The sequence below is a fragment of the Rhincodon typus genome, chromosome 25 (genome assembly GCF_021869965.1).
Source record: "Rhincodon typus isolate 14 chromosome 25, sRhiTyp1.1, whole genome shotgun sequence".
Lineage (NCBI taxonomy): Eukaryota > Metazoa > Chordata > Chondrichthyes > Orectolobiformes > Rhincodontidae > Rhincodon > Rhincodon typus.
Window position 1 is genome coordinate 10,039,800 of NC_063356.1, and position 18,922 is coordinate 10,058,721.

Genomic DNA, 18,922 nt, shown 5'->3' on the forward strand with positions numbered 1-18,922 from the left:
TTGTTGTTGTTGTTTATGGGAGCTTGCTGTGTGCATACTGCAGTGTCAATTTGCTTGTTACTACAGTTCAAAAATACTACAATGATAAAAATGTGCTTTGCCGAATCCTGAATCTATGAAATGCACTGTGAGAATGCAAGATAGTTTTTTCGTTCTTTGCTGCTCTCTTTGCACTTTTTATCTTTCATTGGTTTAGAGTCATGACCATATTTATATTGGCACTGAATCTGCAAACTTGCCATACCATAGCCATCCTTCCCTGCAGTTTGGCACTCAAGATTCAAAGGGTTGGGGGGGGAGACGGATACATTTGATGATCATCTCTAATTTATAACAGCAGTGTTTTTACGTAATAATTGAGTGGTTTCTTTGCCCGCTGTAGAGTTTTATAAATCAACAAGATTTTTGAAGGAAATAAGAATGGGAAATCTTGCAGGAAACATGTGCTGAGCCAAATTTTTGATGCGTGAATCTAGACTGAAATTTAAGGACCAAGTGTTATTGTTCTACAAGATGCTTAATTATGGGATGACGGCTAATATTTATTAACACATTGTCAATAAATGAGGACTACAGGAATTATTAATGGGAAAAATGTCAAGGTCCAGAACATTTATCGTCCACCATCTTGGCAGTCTCAAGATACAACAATATTGTCGATTGTGGCAATTCACCTTTGGCAATGAGTCTACAACTGACTGAGAAGCTGAGGGGATAAAAATCCAGCATTAAAGAGTTTTGGAAAACACAGATTCAAAGTCAGTTCTTCCCCACAAAAATGACATTTTTGAAACGTCCAAAATACTTAAGTATAAGTTTTGAAATGCTTAATCGCTTGAAAAAAAAACTCTGGTTTAAATTTCATCAATAACCATCATACTGCCATCATATTGGAGAGGTAAAACCTAGAATTAACATATTTGTAACTGAGAGACTAGATGCGAACGCAGCCTCTTCACATTGCCAGCCGGAGAGAAATGGGCACCGATGTATAGTAAACAGCAAGTGAGGAATTAGAAGCAATCTTAATGTTACAGTGCTGTGAGCAAGAGACTGACAATTCTTAATGCTATGTTATAAAGGACTGATGGAAAACCAAATCCATTGGGGAAAAAGAAATCCAAAAACAATTCAAACAAAAGTAACTTTCATTGTGTATGACATTGAGCAGCACAGAGCCACAGGTCATTCGCCACCAATGGAGGTGTATTCTGTCTGAGCTATAATAAAAATGTTTGAAGGGGAAGTCCCCATCTTATGTAAATTATACTTTGACATCTAAACATTGACTGGAAAGTTTGGACACTTCAAATTCAGTTATGGCAAAGCCAAAATAATACTCTCCTTACCATCTCATTGTGAGCCAGGCATGATCTAATCAGTACCCCATCCAAGTCACTGTTAGATGAAGGATTTGCAAAATTTTTCTTAGTTAAAGTGAAGCTGAATGTTCTAAGAATTGTTTCATAAATATATCGAGAAGGTGACCAAACAGGTGGATGAGGGTAAAGCAGTTGATGTGGTGTATTTGGATTTCAGTAAAGCGTTTGATAAGGTTCCCCATGGTAGGCTATTGCAGAAAATACGGAGGCATGGGATTGAGGGTGATTTAGCGGTTTGGATCAGAAATTGGCTAGCTGTAAGAAGACAGAGGGTGGTGGTTGATGGGAAATGTTCATCCTGGAGTTCAGTTACTAGTGGTGTACCTCAAGGATCTGTTTTGGGGCCACTGCTGTTTGTCATTTTTATAAATGACCTGGATGAGGGCGTAGAAGGATGGGTTAGTAAATTTGCGGATGACACCAAAGTCGGTGGAGTTGTGGATAGTGCGGAAGGATGTTGCAGGTTACAGAGGGACATAGATAAGCTGCAGAGCTGGGCTGAGAGGTGGCAAATGGAGTTTAATGCGGAAAAGTGTGAGGTGATTCACTTTGGAAGGAGTAACAGGAATACAGAGTACTGGGCGAATGGTAAGATTCTTGGTAGTGTGGATGAGCAGAAAGATCTCGGTGTCCATGTGCATAGATCACTGAAAGTTGCCACCCAGGTTGATAGCGTTGTTAAGAAGGCGTACAGTATGTTAGGTTTTATTGGTAGAGGGATTGAGTTTCGGAGCCATGAGGTCATGTTGCAGCTGTACAAAACTCTGGTGCGGCCGCACTTGGAGTATTGCGTACAGTTCTGGTCACCGCATTATAGGAAGGATGTGGAAGCATTGGAAAGGGTGCAGAGGAGATTTACCAGGATGTTGCCTGGTATGGAGGGAAGGTCTTATGAGGAAAGGCTGAGGGTTTTGAGGCTGTTTTCGTTAGAGAGAAGAAGGTTAAGAGGTGACTTGATAGAGACATACAAGATCATCAGAGGATTAGATAGGGTGGACAGTGGGAGCCTTTTTCCTCGGATGGTGATGGCTAGCACGAGGGGATATAGCTTTAAATTGAGGGGTGATAGATATAGGACAGATGTCAGAGGTAGGTTCTTTACTCAGAGAGTAGTAAGGGCGTGGAATGCCCTGCCTGCAAAAATAGTAGACTCGCCCACTTTAAGGGCATTTAAATGGTCATTGGATAAACATATGGATGATAATGGAATAGTTTAGGTTAGATGGGCTTCAGATTGGTTTCACAGGTCGGCGCAACATCGAGGGCCGAAGGGCCTGTACTGCGCTGTAATGTTCTATGTTCTATGTTCTATAAAAGTTAATAATTAGCCATTAGAATTAATAATAATGAACTGAGGTATTTGTTCTCTCAATTTTACTTCCAGTCTGTTGAGCACGATTGTTGCACTGAAGGGAGTTAGGGCAAAAAGGGGAATGACAAATATAGTTCTGCCAATAAATGTGCAGAGAATAACTTTGGAGAACCATGTAATGTTGTACAGGACACACTTATTTCGTAAGAAATTATGTTAGAGAGTAACATTAATCTTATCAGATCCAATGCCTGTTATCCCCATCTCCATAATCATCCATACCCTACTACCAAACACTCTATTCTTTTGACCCCAAGCTTTTGTGCACTCAATCTTCTTTTTCCCTCATTAATTATGGTTTCCTGAATCCTATGCTTTGTCGTTCTCTGGTAAAACTCCGTAGCTATTAGAAAAAAATTAAAAATATGAATGCAGTTTGGTTTTGTTGCATTGTTGGTGAGACCACACCAGTTCCATATACAGTTGTGGATTTTGTATTTAAAAAGAGATGTAAATGGATTAGAGGCATTTTAAAGAAGGCTCACTCAACTAATACCTGGATTGGAAGGCAGAAGGTTATCTTACAAAGAAAGATTGGACAGGGCGGGGTCTATATCAATTGGAGTTTAAAAGAATGAGAAATGATTTTATTGAAACTTATCAGATCCTGAGGGGAGTTGGCCAGGTGGACGCTGACAGGATGTTTCCCTTTGTGGAGAGAATGCAATTTAGAAATTGTAGCCTCCAACTTAAGATTTCTCCCCAGGCAAACAGAGTGAAAGGCTGTTGTTTGTGAATGTGAGGAGTTGAGGAAGGAGAGAGGACATGGTGAAAGGAAGTGGGAGTGGGATTGTAAACAGTTATGATTTTAGAAAGACAATAGTTGGAAGCTGTGGAGTGAAAATATTAACCGTAACCAAGTACAGAATTGTTTGGGAATAATCGATTTTTAAAAATTAGAAAATGCTTTATTTCCGTCTTGCTGATCCTGCTCCTCATGAAAGTTGGGAAACCTTGCTGGTGAATAATTTTACAAATATTGAGTCCTCTTCAGCACCCTGACAGAATGTGAAGCACAATGGTGGATATACTTGCTGCTGCATTGGGAACACAAAGCAACCTCCTGATAACTAACTCAGCTTAGCTCAATTATAGCTGCTTTGTTCTCAAACCTTACGGATTCATGTCCTATTGCAGGACATCAGCACATAATCTGAAGTTAGTACTTCAGTACTGAGAGAGTACTGCAGAGTCTGAGGTTCTGTGTTCTGATGCAGTGTCAGAATGAGGCACACTAGGTGTCTGTTTAGGTAGATGTAAAAGGCACCACGTCGTCATTTGATGGAAGTGGGACTCTTTTTTAGTGATAGTAGGAACTGCAGATGCTGGAGAATCTGAGATAACAAGGTGTAGAGCTGGATGAACACAGCAGGCCAAGCAGCATCAGAGGAGCAGGAAAGCTGACATTTCGGGCCTAGACCCTTCTTCACAAATGGGGGAGGGGAAGGGGGTTCGGAAATAAATAGGGAGAGAGGGGGAGGCGGATAGAAGATGGATGGAGGAGAAGATAGGTGGAGAGGAGACAGACAGGTCAAAGAGGTGGGGATGGAGCCATAAAGGTGAGTGTAGGTGGGGAGTTAGGGAGGGGATAGGTCAGTCCAGGGAGGACGGACAGGTCAAGGGTGTGGGATGAGGCTAGTAGGTAGGAGATGGGGCTGGGGCTTGAGGTGGGAGGAGGGGATAGGTGGGAGGAAGGACAGGTTTGGGAGGCGGGGACGAGCTGGGCTGGTTTTGGGATGCGGTCGGGGGAGGAGAGACTTTGAAGCTTGTGAAGTCCACATTGATACCATTGATACCAGGGTTCCCAAGCGAAATATGAGATGCTGTTCCTGCAACCTTCAGGTGGCATCGTTGTGGCACTGCAGGAGACCCAAGATGGACATGTCGTCTGAGGAATGGGAGGGGGAGTTGAAATGGTTCGCAACTGGGAGGTGCAGTTGTTTAGTGCGAACCGAGCGTAGGTGTTCCGCAAAGCGGTCACCAAGCCTCCGCTTGGTTTCCCTGATGTAGAGGAGGCCACAACGGGAACAGCGGATACAGTATACCACATTAGCAGATGTGCAGGTGAACATCTGCTTGATTTTGATGTTCTTGGGGCCTGGGATGGGGGTGAGGGGGGAGGTGTGGGGACAGGTGTAGCACTTCCTGCAGTTGCAGGGAAAAGTGCTGGGTGTGGTGGGGCTGGAGGGGAGTGTGGAGCGGACAAGGGAGTCACGGAGAGAGTGGTCCCTCCGGAAAGCAGATAAGGGTGGGGAGGGAAAAATGTCTTTGGTGGTGGGGTCGGATTGCAGATGGCAGAAGTGTCGGACGATGATGCGTTGGATCCGGAGGTTGGTGGGGTGGTACGTGAGGACAAGGGGGATTCTGTTTTGGTTGTTATTGCGGGGAGGAGGTGTGAGGGATGAGTTGCGGGAAAAGCGGGAGACACGATCGAGGGCGTTCTCGACCACTGAGGTGGGGATGTTGCGGTCTTTGAAAAACGAGGACATCTGAGATGTACGGGAGTGGAATGCCTCGTCCTGGGAGCAGATGCGGCGGAGATGAAGGAATTGGGAATAGGGGATGGCATTTTTGCAGGAAGGTGGGTGGGAGGAGGTGTATTCTAGGTAGCTGTGGGAGTCGGTGGGCTTGAAATGGATATCGGTTTCCAGGTGGTTGCCAGAGATGGAAACAGAGGGGTCCAGGAACAAGAGAGAGGTATCAGAGATGGTCCAGGTGAACTTAAGGTTGGAGTGGAAGGTGTTGGTGAAGTGGATGAACTGTTCGAGCTCCTTGCGGGAGCATGAGGCGGCGCCGATACAGTCATCTTTCCGGAGGGACCACTCTCTCCGTGACTTCCTTGTCCGCTCCACACTCCCCTCCAGCCCCACCACACCCGGCACTTTTCCCTGCAACCGCAGGAAGTGCTACACCTGACCCTACACCTCCCCCCTCACCCCCATCCCAGGCCCCAAGAACTTCAACATCAAGCAGATATTCACCTGCACATCTGCTAATATGGTATATTGTATCCGCTGTTCCCGTTGTGGCCTCCTCTACATTGGGGAAACCAAGCGGAGGCATGGGGACCGCTTTGCGGAACACCTACGTTCGGTTCGCACTAAACAACTGCACCTCCCAGTTGCGAACCATTTCAACTCCCCCTCCCATTCCTCAGATGACATGCCCATCCTGGGCCTCCTGCAGTGCCACAACGATGCCACCTGAAGGTTGCAGGAACAGCAACTCATATTTCGCTTGGGAACCCTGCAGCCCAATGTTATCAATGTGGACTTCACAAGCTTCAAAATCTCTCCTCCCCCTACCGCATCCCAAAACCAGCCCAGCTTGTCCCCGCCTTCCTAACCTGTCCTTCCTCCCACCTATCCCCTTCTCCCACCTCAAGCCCCAGCCCCATCTCCTACCTACTAGCCTCATCCCACCCCCTTGACCTGTCCGTCCTCCCTGGACTGACCTATCCCCTCCCTAACTCCCCACCTACACTCACCTTTACTGGCTCCATCCCCGCCTCCTTGACCTGTCTGTCTCCTCTCCACCTATCTTCTCCTCTATCCATCTTCTAGCAGCCTCCCCCTCTCTCCCTATTTATTTCAGAACCCCCTTCCCCTCCCCCATTTATGAAGAAGGGTCTAGGCCCGAAACGTCAACTTTCCTGCACCTCTGATGCTGCTTGGCCTGCTGTGTTCATCCAGCTTTGGACCTTGTTATCTCTTTTTCAGTGATCTGGTATAACTGCAACTCTCAACTCACATGGGCAGATTAAGGTTATTTATTCCACAGCTGTCTGATGTTATGTTGATCTACAAGACGACTGTGGCTACATCGTGACTGTAATTGATTCTCTGGGGCATATTGTGGGATGCCCTGAGGATATGATGGTGTGCTACAAAAATGCAAGTTATTTTATTCTGAGAAGTAATAATGATCACTGGAATAAAGCACTTCAAAAATCATGCTTTTTATAAAGGATTATTTGCAACATAACTCATCAATTGTGTCATCAAGGAATTGTGCAATATAGCAGAAGATCTGGTTGCATCAGTAACATAATTGTAACGTACTGAATCCCAGCTGTTATTATATTTTTCTTTGGTAAAATGGGACAACACAAAGACCACAGAACGTCGATTATTCTGGATGGACAGCAGGTTATTGCTAGATTGTGATTTCTAATGCAGATCATTCCATATCAATATGCAGATTTGTGTCCATCTAAACATTTCAACAACTCTTCTTTAAGGCTGCTGCTCTTCTAATCTGTTATCTTTCATCGTTCAGTTTGTTAGAGGAACCGCAAAGGATAGGGAATCTTTAAGATCCCAAATTGGCTTGGCAATGATTTTGACAATAAACAAGATGTTTCCAATTGTTGGGAAACCAAGATTAGAGGTTGTGAATATCGCTAACACACTTATGGGAAAGCTAGATAAGTAATTGAGGAAAAAAAACATAAGAATAATCAATAAAAACCTAAAGAACTGCGGATGCTGTAAATCAGGAACAAAAACAAAGTTGCTGCAAAAGCTCAACAGGTCTGGCAGCATCTGTGAAGGAGAAAACAGAGTTAAACACCGAACCCGAAACGTTAACTCTGTTTTCTCCTTCACAGATGCTGCCAGACCGGCTGAGCTTTTGCAGCAACTTTGTTTTTGTTGTTGATAAGAATAATCAAATAGGCTTGAATGAAAAGGGACAGTAGAAAACTCATGCATGGCATGACCAATTGGGCTGAATGGCCTGTTGCTTTGTTTTACATTTTATACATGTCTACAAAAGTTAGGATTCAGGGCGAGTCAAATTCATTATTTTTATTACAATTAGTATCATAGAAGTCTCCTTTTATGCATACATAGCAGGATAATGCACATGAATATGATCAGGTTACAGTGGGATGTTTAACAACTTTCAATTGCTCCATGAGGAAGAAAACCAGTGTTTATAATGTAATACTTTTGGGCAATTAACTCTGATTACAAACCACACGCAGATCAGCTATGGCATAACTGGATCAGTGAGAAAACTTTACCACTGAAGCACATTTTAATGGTAAACTCAACAGGGGATCCCAATGTCACCTATGTTAATACTTCAACTTCCAGCATGGCTATCCCTGAGCAAGACTGACAATCTATGTCAAACTGTTGAGGTGAGCCGCATCTTTCTAGAGGCTTGTGGAGATAGAACAACAGTGACACAGTAAGCTGGGGTTAAGTCTGAACAGAGACTCCAGGCATTAAAATAGTGGGTGGCCTCAGTCTCATTAGTAGGTGAAGCATGATACTTGGACTTTAGATTTTACAATTCATAAGGAAAAACCTTAAACTTCAGATTCTGAAAATAGAAAGACACTGTAATTTTGGATAACACAGTGTGGAGCTGGAGGAACGCAGCAGACCAGGCAGCGTCAGAGGAACAGGAAAGCTGACGTTTCAGGGACCCGAAAAGTCAGCTTTCCTGTTCCTCTGATGCTGCCTGGCCTTCTGTGTTCCTCCAGCTCCACACTGTGTTATCTCTGACTCCAGCATCGGCAGTTCTTACTATCACTGCAATCTTGGGGTGTGTTAACTCAGGTATCTTTACCACACTTGCAATAACTTTATAGAATTGCAACAGTGCAGAAGAGGGCCATTTGGCCCATCAAGTCCACACCATCCCTCTGAAGAGCATCCCGCCCAGACCCTCCATCCCTTTGTTTCCCACAGCCAGTCCACCCAACTTGCACATCCCTGGAGACTATGGGCAATTTAGCATGGCCAATCCACTTAACTGGACTGTAGGAGGAAACGACAGCACCCGGTGGAAACTTACACAGACACGGAGAGAATGCGCAAACTCCACACAGACAGTCACCCGAGGCTGGAATCGAACCTGGATCCCTGATACTGTGAGGCAGCAGTGCTAGCCACCATTCCACCCCACTTAAAACATACAATATTGTATGGTTCGGCCACATCTGGAGTATTGTGTCCAGTTCTGGTCGCCTCATTATAGGAAAGATGTGGAAGCGTTGGAAAAGGTGCAGAGGAGATTTACCAGGATGTTGCCTGGAATGGAGGGAATGTCTTACGAGGAAAGGTTGAGAGAGTAGGGCTTTTCTCTTTAGAATGACGAAGGATGAGAGGTGACTTGATAGAGGTGTACAAAATGATCAGAGGTATAGATAGAGTAGACAGCCAGAGACTTTTTCCTAGGGTGGAGGTAGCCATTACAAGGGGGCATAGTTTTGAAGTGAGTGGAGGTAGATACAGGGGAGACGTCAGAGGTAGGTTCTTTACTCAGAGAGTGGTCAGGGCGTGGAATGCATTGCCGGAGAGGGTAGTGGAGTCGGCCTCATTAGGGGCATTTAAGCGGATATTAGGTAGGCATATGGATGATAGTATAAGGTAGAGGTGGAGATTAGATAGACCTTAGGATTAGGGTAAAAGTTCGGCACAACATTGTGGGCCGAGCGACCTGTACTGTGCTGTACTGTTCTATGTTCTATGTTCTAATATTGCACAGAAGCTAAGAAATATTTCACAGAGAAGACACAGGAAACATACCTCTTTGGTCATTTATCACTAGATTACCAAAAGGTCAGACATGATCCTTTTTCTCCCGCTTTCTCTTGTGCTGACTTCCACTGCTGCATGTCACCCCTGTTCCTTCCTGATAGGCCACTTTCAAAGAGAAAAGCAAAGGAGCTGCTGCTAACAGAGATATGGTTCTGAAGGGGCAGCACACCTCAACTTGTTCCTCACACTTGGGATAGCATTTGTGCACTCTAGGATAGATTTTCATCTTCACTGCCCGGGGCTGGAAATTCCATAGAATGTAGAGTACAGAAACAGACCATTTGGGCCAGCTAGTATATGGTGATCTTCCTTCTCTAATGGAATGTTCTCCCCCTGCTCTTCATCCAGTCCAGTCCCCATCACCTTTCAATCCTTTCTCCCTCATGTCTTTAGCTACCTTCCCTTACAATAGAAACATTATTTCCACCGTAAAAGAGAAACACTTACAAAAAATGCTCAGACATGTGGGTGCATTGCAATGTCTTGAATATATATTCTAATTTTAACATCTCAGAAATGATGCAACAGTGACCTTTCTCTGAAGTTGTGGTTGAGATGTTTGTTTGTGTTTTAGGAAGTTTTCACAGTTGCCCGGCCATGCCTATAGCTATAATTAAGGTTGACTGTTCAAATATGTGACATATTGACCACTGCTATTCTTCTTCATTGAGTGAATGAAAAGCAAATGCAGTTTCAAATCCTACACTAAATTTGGATTATAAGTTACTCCCAGGTGTCTTCCCCTCCGAATGGCTTCTACACTGTGTATTACTGAAATACATAGTTGCTGAATTTCTGTGTTTATAGAAATATATTACATGGAAGGTTCAGGACCAAACAGTTCATTCAATCCAGTTGGACCATGGCAGTTTCATAGCTTTAAGTATATTTAGTAAGTCACCAATTAATCTTCACTTTTCTCCAGAGGAGAACCACAGCTAGCTTTTCCTTATAGTTAATCTGTCGGAAGAAACTGTACAGTCAGTGCAGTTGCAGTGTTCCTTCCTCTGAGTCAGAAGGCCTGGGTTCGAGTCCTAGCTACTCCAGAGAAACGTCATAACATACAAAGAGGAAGTTTTGAAGAAGGCCCATTCCAAACTCAAAATGTTGACTTTGTTTCTCTCTCCTCAGGTGCTGACACACCAGCTGAGTTTCTCCAGCATTCCCTGAGTGTGTCATAATACTTCTGGACAAATTGATTATGAATATCTCAAATATGCTTGATATTTGATCCATTGAAATAGCCCCTTTTTCACCTCTCGCCTCATGATTTCCATCTTCACCTCCGACAACAAATACAAGGAATTCATAAGCTTTATTGCGACCAAGGCTGAGGCCATTTGGTCATCTGTTTTTGCCTCTTCCCTACTTTCCCTGAGTCCAGCCAACCAAATTCCACCACCGCTCCACCCCCCCCCCCCCCCATCCCGACCCCCACCACCGACATCTTGCACTGTTCCTAAACTCACCTCCTTTCTTTGGTTTCTCTCTTATCCTACATTACAACATGACCACAGCTCAGAAGTATTTATTTGGTTATAAAGTGCTTTGAGGTCTGCAGTGATTGTGAGGAATGCAATGTACACATAAGTCTTCCTTTCAAATTCTTTCATTCCCTTTCCAAGCTCACCTTGGCCATGAACCCGAGTTCAAACTCCCTCAATCCTATTCCTACCAAACCAATGATGCGATACGCATTCCTGACACCAGCCCACAACAAAAACCGCCCAACCCCAGGCTGACTGATATCGTTGATGGTTTCTTCTTAAGGCCATAAGAAATAGGAACAGGAGTAGGCCAATCGGCCTCTCCAGCCTGGTCTGTCATTCAATAGGATTATGGCCAATCCGACATTCCTCCTTTCTATTTTCCTTAAGCACCTTGGAACATTTTATAGCATTCAAGGTGCTAGGTAAATGCAAATAGTTGTTGCAGTGATCTGCCAGCTCATTAGTGAAGGAAATATTCATTCATTTTCACTTTTCAGTCAGTAATCAGTCATAGAGTCATACAGTACAGGAACAGACCCTTCGGTCCAACCAGTCTACACTGACAATAATCCCGAACAAAACTAGTCCCACCAGCCTGCACTTGGCCCATATCCTTCCAAACCTTTTCTATTCATGTACTTAGCCAAATGTCTCTTAAATGTTGTAACTGTACCTGCATCCACCACTTCCTCTACCAGTTCTGCACCTGATTCTGTCGTTTTCCTATTCCAGAATACATTGAAGCCCTAAACAACTAATGACAGAGCATTTCAAACTTCCAGTTATAGACTGGAGAGCTGAAAGGACTTCCCGAATGACGGCAGGGAAAAGAAGTTTTAAACCTGAGGTTAGATAAACATTGGATTCAGCCAGTTCCAGCTCTATTAATGAGCTCCTGGCCAGTGTCTTTAGGGGGAATCCCTAATCAAGCAAAAAAAAATCAAACAATAATGCATTTAAGGGGCACCCAATTGCTTTTTTTAATTCTTGTATGGGCATCACTAGCAAGGTCAATATTTGAGATTTAAGATTTAACTTCACTGCTCCGTGGCTGAGAATCACATTTATTCCTGGCCAGGCAAAGATTTCCTTTCCTGAAGGGTATTACTGAACCCAATGAATTTTTAACAACAGTGGTTACAATTGAACTGGCTTTTAATTCCTTTTTTTCCCCAAAAATTGAAATTAAATTTTACCATTTTCCATGGTGGACTCAAACCCATGCCCCCAGAACATCACCCTATCTCTCCTGACCTAGGGGCATTACTACGACACCACTACCTTCCTCAGTGCTTGTACAAAGAAAGGAATGGGAGGAAATGTTGACAGAGTGAGATAGGGTAAGGTGGGAAGAGACTTGTGCAGAAATCAAGGATTACGGGGGAAGGCAGCAGAATGGAGTTGAGAAACATATCAGCCATGATTGAATAGCAGAGAAGACTAATGGACAGAATAGCCTAATTCTTCTCCTATATCCTACGGTCTTATGGTCATAGGCATGAACCAGTTGAGTTGAATGGCTCTTCATTTCAAGAATGTAACATCATTCAGGCCTTATGCTAGTACTAGGCAAAAAAAGTAACAACGCACTTCACATCTACAGCCAGAATAATGCAGTTGAAGGAGGCCATTCAGCGCATCCTGTGGTTTCATCTACCCAGCACTTGGCCCAAAACCCAGTGATCATTCCTTTCCATGTATAAGAAGACTCTGGGGACCCTTTCTCTAGAAGAGCAAAGCTACTGTAAGTTCAATGCCATGATCCAGGTTGGCTTAAAAATTTAATGTTGGACCTATTTCAGGCCAAGCAATTCAAATCATAACAACTCACTTTATCTGTATCTCTTAGAAATTCCTCTTCATCCCCTACCCTCCAGTTTGCTTTGGGTAAGAGATAAAGAGACAGGGAGGACAAAATAAAAACAGAAAGGGCTGAAGAAACTCAGCAGGTCTGGCAGTATCTGTGGAAACAGAAACAGAGTTGACCCCAATAACTTTCCATCAGAACTGAGGAATGATCAATAGCCCTTGTCTGTCCATCCAGAGACACTGCCTGAGTATTTCCAGCACTTTCTGTTCTGATTTCTAGTAAACAAAATGGCATTTACTTGAAAAATGAATGATTGAGCACATAAATGATGCATTTATTTTGCATCTGAAGGATACAATACAAACTGGAATTCCCCATCAGGCCATAATATGGAAGTAAAGGTGGCAAGACTTAAGTCAAGATTGTCAGATGTAGAATGTCACCAGCTATTTTTATACTAATGGGTTAACAAGCAGGTATCTGTAAGCAAGGGCCAGAGAGCATCATATGGTGCATTAGCAGTGTCCTTACCTCTGGGCTGGGAGGTGCACATTCAAGTGACATGTGGACATGTTAGGAGAAGTTGATCTTTTTTGTAAATTTGAGTGTGAAAGCCTTCTGAAGTTTGCACTAGCGTTTTCTCTTTGCTTCTGACAGCACTTCCCTCCATGTCATTTCTGACAAGCCACCCTCTTCTGAACGCTTTCCTGCTACCCCTTGCCCCATGGGGGAGAGTGACATTCCCAGCCGGGAAGTGAATTGGGATAAATTCAAGCACAGACTGCTCTCCCCGGTCCCCAGACTGGGCGCTGTAAACCGAACTTTGCTGCTCACTTACTGCGAGGCCATGCGTTCCGGACCCACACTCTCCCCCTGACCTGAGGCGTAACATAAGCAAGGGGTACTAAACTGGACACACACACACACACACAGAGAAGACAGATCTAGAACCGACTTAAAAGCTGAACTTATGTAAAATACAAAGCCACGAAAGAACACAACAGCGACACTCGCGTGAGAAAGTGAAAGCAGAATTGAAAGATGGACCCTAATGAACTGATGATAAATAAACTCGTTTCTTCTTCCGATTTCAGGTGAACCCAGCCCCAACACTACGCATCCGCTCTCAAATGATTATTTCTTACTTTTGCATTCCATTTTACAGCAACGTTCCGCTCTTACAAACCCCCGCACAAGGATCATCATGTGCCGGACGAATGATCTCTTTACCTGAAGTTTGCACAAGGAAGCCGATTTCTTCATAGGGAGTAGATATTGGGTGTTACCTCCTGGTCTTAAAGGTCTTGATCTTGAGGAATAGCTCACATCGCTGGGAAGCTGGTGCTAACACATGTCCCGATTGCACACACACTGACACAGACAGACAGCGAGCGAAATGTACGAACCCACCCCCTCACATGTGATTTCCCAGCACAATGTGCAGCTTCAGCGTTGGCTTGGGAACCGGTGTCTGTGCCTGAGCTGGGGTGGGGTAGAGACGATTTCACTTCGCACCGTTCCCAAAATTCATGCAAGGCGAAGGACAGCACCCTCCCCAACCCCAGTCAAATACTGCGTCCCCAGTACTGCCCAGGACACTGCCCAAATACAATCCCCGCCTATGGTTCCCGAATACCATATGAATACATTCCGTGTCCCCAGATACACTGCTCAGTAACTTCCCCACATTTAAGCGCCTGCAGACGTCCCCCATTCAGAACGGTCTGTAAGATAATGCCTGGTTGTCTAGCAGAGGTTCCACCGAATAGAGTATTCAGTCTAATTGCAGTGCAATGTTCTGCATTGTTCCCAGTTCAGTGGTGCATGATGCGTACCAACACAATATTTAATCTATTCTCCAATCCAGTGTCTAGTAGAATGCTTAATAAAATAGGAAGTTCAAGCTCCTGTTGAGTGGTCATCACAATCTCAATACATCCACTATTAGCCCATTCAGATTTCGGTAGAGAACAGAGGAACACGAGGACGAGGGCTTTTATTGCTTAAGACCTGCCACCAAACTCCACATACCCTCCTCTAGCCCATATCCCTTTGTACTGTCAGTGAACAAAATCTAGCAATCTTAGATTTAAAATTGACAATTGGTCCAGCATTAATTGCTGTTTGCAGAAGAAAACTGCAAACATCCATCCCTTACTGAAAGAAAGTGTTTCCTAATTTCACTCCTGAACAGTTTGGCTTTAATGTTTAGACACTGGCCCTTTGGCCTAGACACCCCAAAACAGCAAACTAATTGATTTCTATCTACTGTTCTGCTCCCTTTAGTATCTTGAAAGAATTTGACCAAAGCACCCTGTAATCTTCTCAACTCCAATGAACAGTTTGGGTACAATAAGACAAAGAACTGTGGATGCTGTAGAAATGAAACAAAAACAGAAATTGCTGGTGAAACTCAGCAGGCCCACCCACATAGAATCATAGCATCATACAGCGTGGAAACAGACCCTTGTCCAACTTGTCCATGCCAACCATGTTCCCAAACTAAACTAGCCCCATTTACCTGCGTTTGGCTCATATCCCTTTAAATCTTTCCTATTCATGTACCTGTCCAAATGTCTTTCAAATGTTGTAACTGTACCTGCATCTACCATTTCCTCTGGCAGTTCATTCCACACATGAATCAACCTCTGCACAATAATGTTGACCTTCAGGTCCCTTTTAAATCTTAAAAACTGAAAGAACGGCGGATGCTGTAAATCAGAAACACAATCAGAAGTTGCTGGAAAAGCTCAGCAGGTCTGGCGGCATCTGTGAAGAGAAATCAAAGTTAATGTTTTGAGTCCGGCAACCCTTCCTCAGAACTTTAAATCTTTCTGCTTTCATCTTAAAAATATGCCCCCTTGTTTTGAACTCACCTAACCTAGGGAAAAGACCTTCTTGCCTCAAATGTGCCCCTTATTATTTTATAAACCTCTGTAAAGTCACCCCTCAACCTCCTACACTCCAGTGGAAAAAAAGTCTCAGCCTATTCAACCTCTTCTTATAACTCACACTTTCCAGTCCCATCTGTGGGAAGAAAGCAGAGTCAACACTTTGAATCCATTTACTCTTCGTTAGAACTTTGTAACCTCTCCATTTAATTTAGCCACTGAAATCCAGGCATCATTCTGATAGGTTCACACTGCACACTGCACCAAGCTCAAGATAATGTTGTCAAATTGTGTTAGCTTGAACTTACAGCACTCCAGTGCCATCTAACCACGGCTTAGCATTGATGTAAAATAATGTCTGTACCTCTCTGTTCTTTAGTCCTCAACATATAGTGGCCTTTAATACTTAGTCATTTTGTTTATTTAATTGCCCTGTTTGATCAAGGTTGGTGAAGTCAATGCTTCCTTTTCTAGTCCCACTCTTCCAAAGGCTTCAACAAATTTTAAATGTAACCAGGCTGGTAGTATGGCCAATTATAAAGGCCTCAGACCATGTCAGGTTTAATATTAAGAACAGTCAGCCAGGTTTCTTCAGTCAACATCAAATAACCGGTTTATTACTAAAAATAAATGTATTAAAGTACAAAGTTTATTGAAAAACTATTTTGGCTACACACATGTGAAATTCTGTATCTTTCCTTAGAAAAACAAAGGTAACACACCCTAATGGTGAGAAAGAAAATGAAAATGACATGGTGTTCACTTTGAAGCACTTAGGCTGACTAATAGTGAAACTCATGAGAAACAGAATAAATTGTGGATTGTCCCAAATTATGTCCTGATTCCTAAATTTTTCTGCAGACCTATAAACTGCGGACACTGGTGTGGCTTCCTGGCAGAGTTGTAACTGGCTGAAGGCAATTTTTCTCCAGTTGATAGGGTAGATCCTAAGGAATTCTCTCAAGGAATCCTCAATGAATGGTCATGATGATTTCCAATGGGTTTTCAATTCATGCTTTGCTGTGGGGAATAGTAAAGAGGCAGGGAACAAAGGGCTGTTGCTTCTCAGGAATGTCTCAAATTCTCTCTCAATTAGTTAAAAACGCAGTATTGTCATCCCACTCACAAACTGGGCCATGTGACCACTGAGTGAATGTCTTTGAGACTTTATGACTCATCCAAGTATACTTCACATAGATACCACATTGTTGCCTTTTCCTTAGGAAAGTTCCTTTGTTTAAAAGTTCAAGATATAGTTATGAGGGTCCACACTATTTTTTAAAAATAATATCTGGAGTGCACCTTGTCATAACACTGTTCATGCCATTTTCAATATCCGCATACATGAATCCTAAGTTCTTTCACTGGTTCAAAATCTTGGAAATCCTTTCCAAACTGCACCCTGGGTGTACACCATGTGGTCTGCAGCAGTTTACCACTACCTTTTGCGGGACAACGAGGGATGTGCAATTGATGAATGGTGCCCATATCTTGCAAACAACTATAAAAAATACAGTATAATTACCTTTCTGGAGTTGTTAATGCAATATCTAGTACAGTTCTAACAACATGTTCAGGGCAGGTCCCACGTGACTCCAGATACATAACAATGTGGTTGATTCTTCTACCCTCTGGGCAATTAGGCAATAAATGTTGGTTTGGCCAGCGACATCCTCTCCCCATGAATGAACAAATAAAATGGTTCAGTAGAGTTTCCTAAGGTGTTCAGCAGAGTTCCTAACAGTATTTAGTATGCAGCACTGTTCAACTTTTAGTACAGATCCCAATACTGTTGAGTACTGCAATCAGCACAGTTTACAGTCCAACCTCCGACACAGTGACTGGTACAGTTTCCAATGCAGTATTCAGTAATATCTCTGATACATTGCTTAGTATGGAAGTGTTTGCATAATCTAGATCCCCGGGCTAATGTTGTGGGGACATGGGTATGAATCTTACCACGGCACATGGTTAAAGTTTGATTTCAGGATAAACCTGAAATGGAAAGCTAGCCTCATGATATCTTTTGTCATTAAATCTCCTGATGCAGCGTTTAACTTATTGTTTAAAACAAAATAAAGGATCTGAAACAAAAACAAAAAGTGCTGGAAAAACTCAGCAGGTCTGGCAATATCCATTGTGAGAAAAATAGAGTTAACATTTCCAGTCCAGTGACCCTTCTTCAGAACTGATTTGAAGGGTCACTGGACTGAAAATGTTAATTCTGTTTTTTCTCTTCACAGAGCCTGCCAGACCTGCTGTGTTTCTCCAGCCTTTTCTGTTTTTGTTTAGCTCAGTGTTTGTTTCCAGCACAACACTGAACGGCTAATTTGGTACCTCAGACAATGTTAATGCAATTCCAAAATAATCATAAGCACCAGGTATAGGCTTATCATCATCTTCAACACATATCTCCATTAGAGCAACTTTGGCAATTTTTTGGTGATGTGTTTGTATGATTCACTGTAATTGTTTTAAAAAAAGTGTCTACTACCTACATAATAATGGAGCCACAAAGTTAATTAACAGGGTATCTTGTGACATAAGAAACTGGTTCATTTAGCTGTAAAAGCTAAAATAAATAACTAAGAAACCAGTCTGACTTGTGTGTGCTCCTTATTTATCACTTTCAAAACAAATTTAGCTTGGTGATCTCTGTTGTTCGTACGTCCTGCATCAGTACATTGCATTCAGTTGGGTTAATGCACAGCAGTAGTGTGTCATCTGATTGCAAAACACTTTAATTTGTAATGTGAGAGAGATAGTAGGAACTGCCGATGCTGGAGAATCTGAGATAACAAGGTGTAGAGCTGGATGAACACAACACGCCAAGCAGCATCAGGGGAGCAGGAAAGCTGAAGTGTCGTGTCGAGACCCTTCTTCAGAAATGGGGGAGGGGAAGGGGATTCTGAAATAAATAGGGAGAGAGGGGGAGGCGGATATGAGAATATATAACCATATGAGACCATGCAATATAGAGGCACTGGAGAAGGCACAAAAACAAGTTACAGAAATGATAGTAGATTGAGATATTGTAATTTCAGTGAAAAGAAAACTTAATGCTTAATAATCTTTGTGAGCTAGAGTTTGCAGGTACTTGGATTTTTTTTAATGATGTCAATGAAAGGATTTGGATTTGTTTTAATGAGACATTTCTTGGTAGCCACATGTCTTATGTTAATTGCTGGTTTACTGGAGAGCACCTGCCTGGGTTTACAACTGTCAGCCTCCAGTTTCTGCTTTGGATATTGTTTGGGATTGTTGGGAAGAAAACTGATGAAAAAAAAAAAATTGCCCAGCACATTTCTCCTGTTCCTGGAAAAGCAAATTAGCAATGGAGCCCTGGTCCAGCTACTGTCACATGAGAATCCTCTGAAATAGTTTGCCAATATTTTGTGAATGACTGCATCCTCAAAGATCCCC

The 18,922-nt window shown here is 43.1% G+C and overlaps 1 protein-coding gene across 3 annotated transcripts in view; it reads right to left on the reverse strand.

The window, feature by feature from the left end:
- LOC109922628 overlaps positions 1–14,148 on the reverse strand; it is a 65,636-nt gene extending 51,488 nt beyond the window's left edge. For 2 of the 3 annotated variants that reach the window (XM_048612012.1, XM_048612010.1), the window contains exon 1: positions 13,839–13,888. Coding sequence is in view for 1 of the 3 variants with exons in the window: in XM_048612009.1 (XP_048467966.1) it covers positions 13,839–13,871 (33 nt within the window). In the remaining 2 variants the exon portion in view is untranslated. Of the gene's footprint in view, positions 1–13,838 lie in introns of all 3 variants that reach the window. The other variant, XM_048612009.1, reaches the window with a different exon arrangement.
- Positions 14,149–18,922: the final 4,774 nt, after the last annotated feature.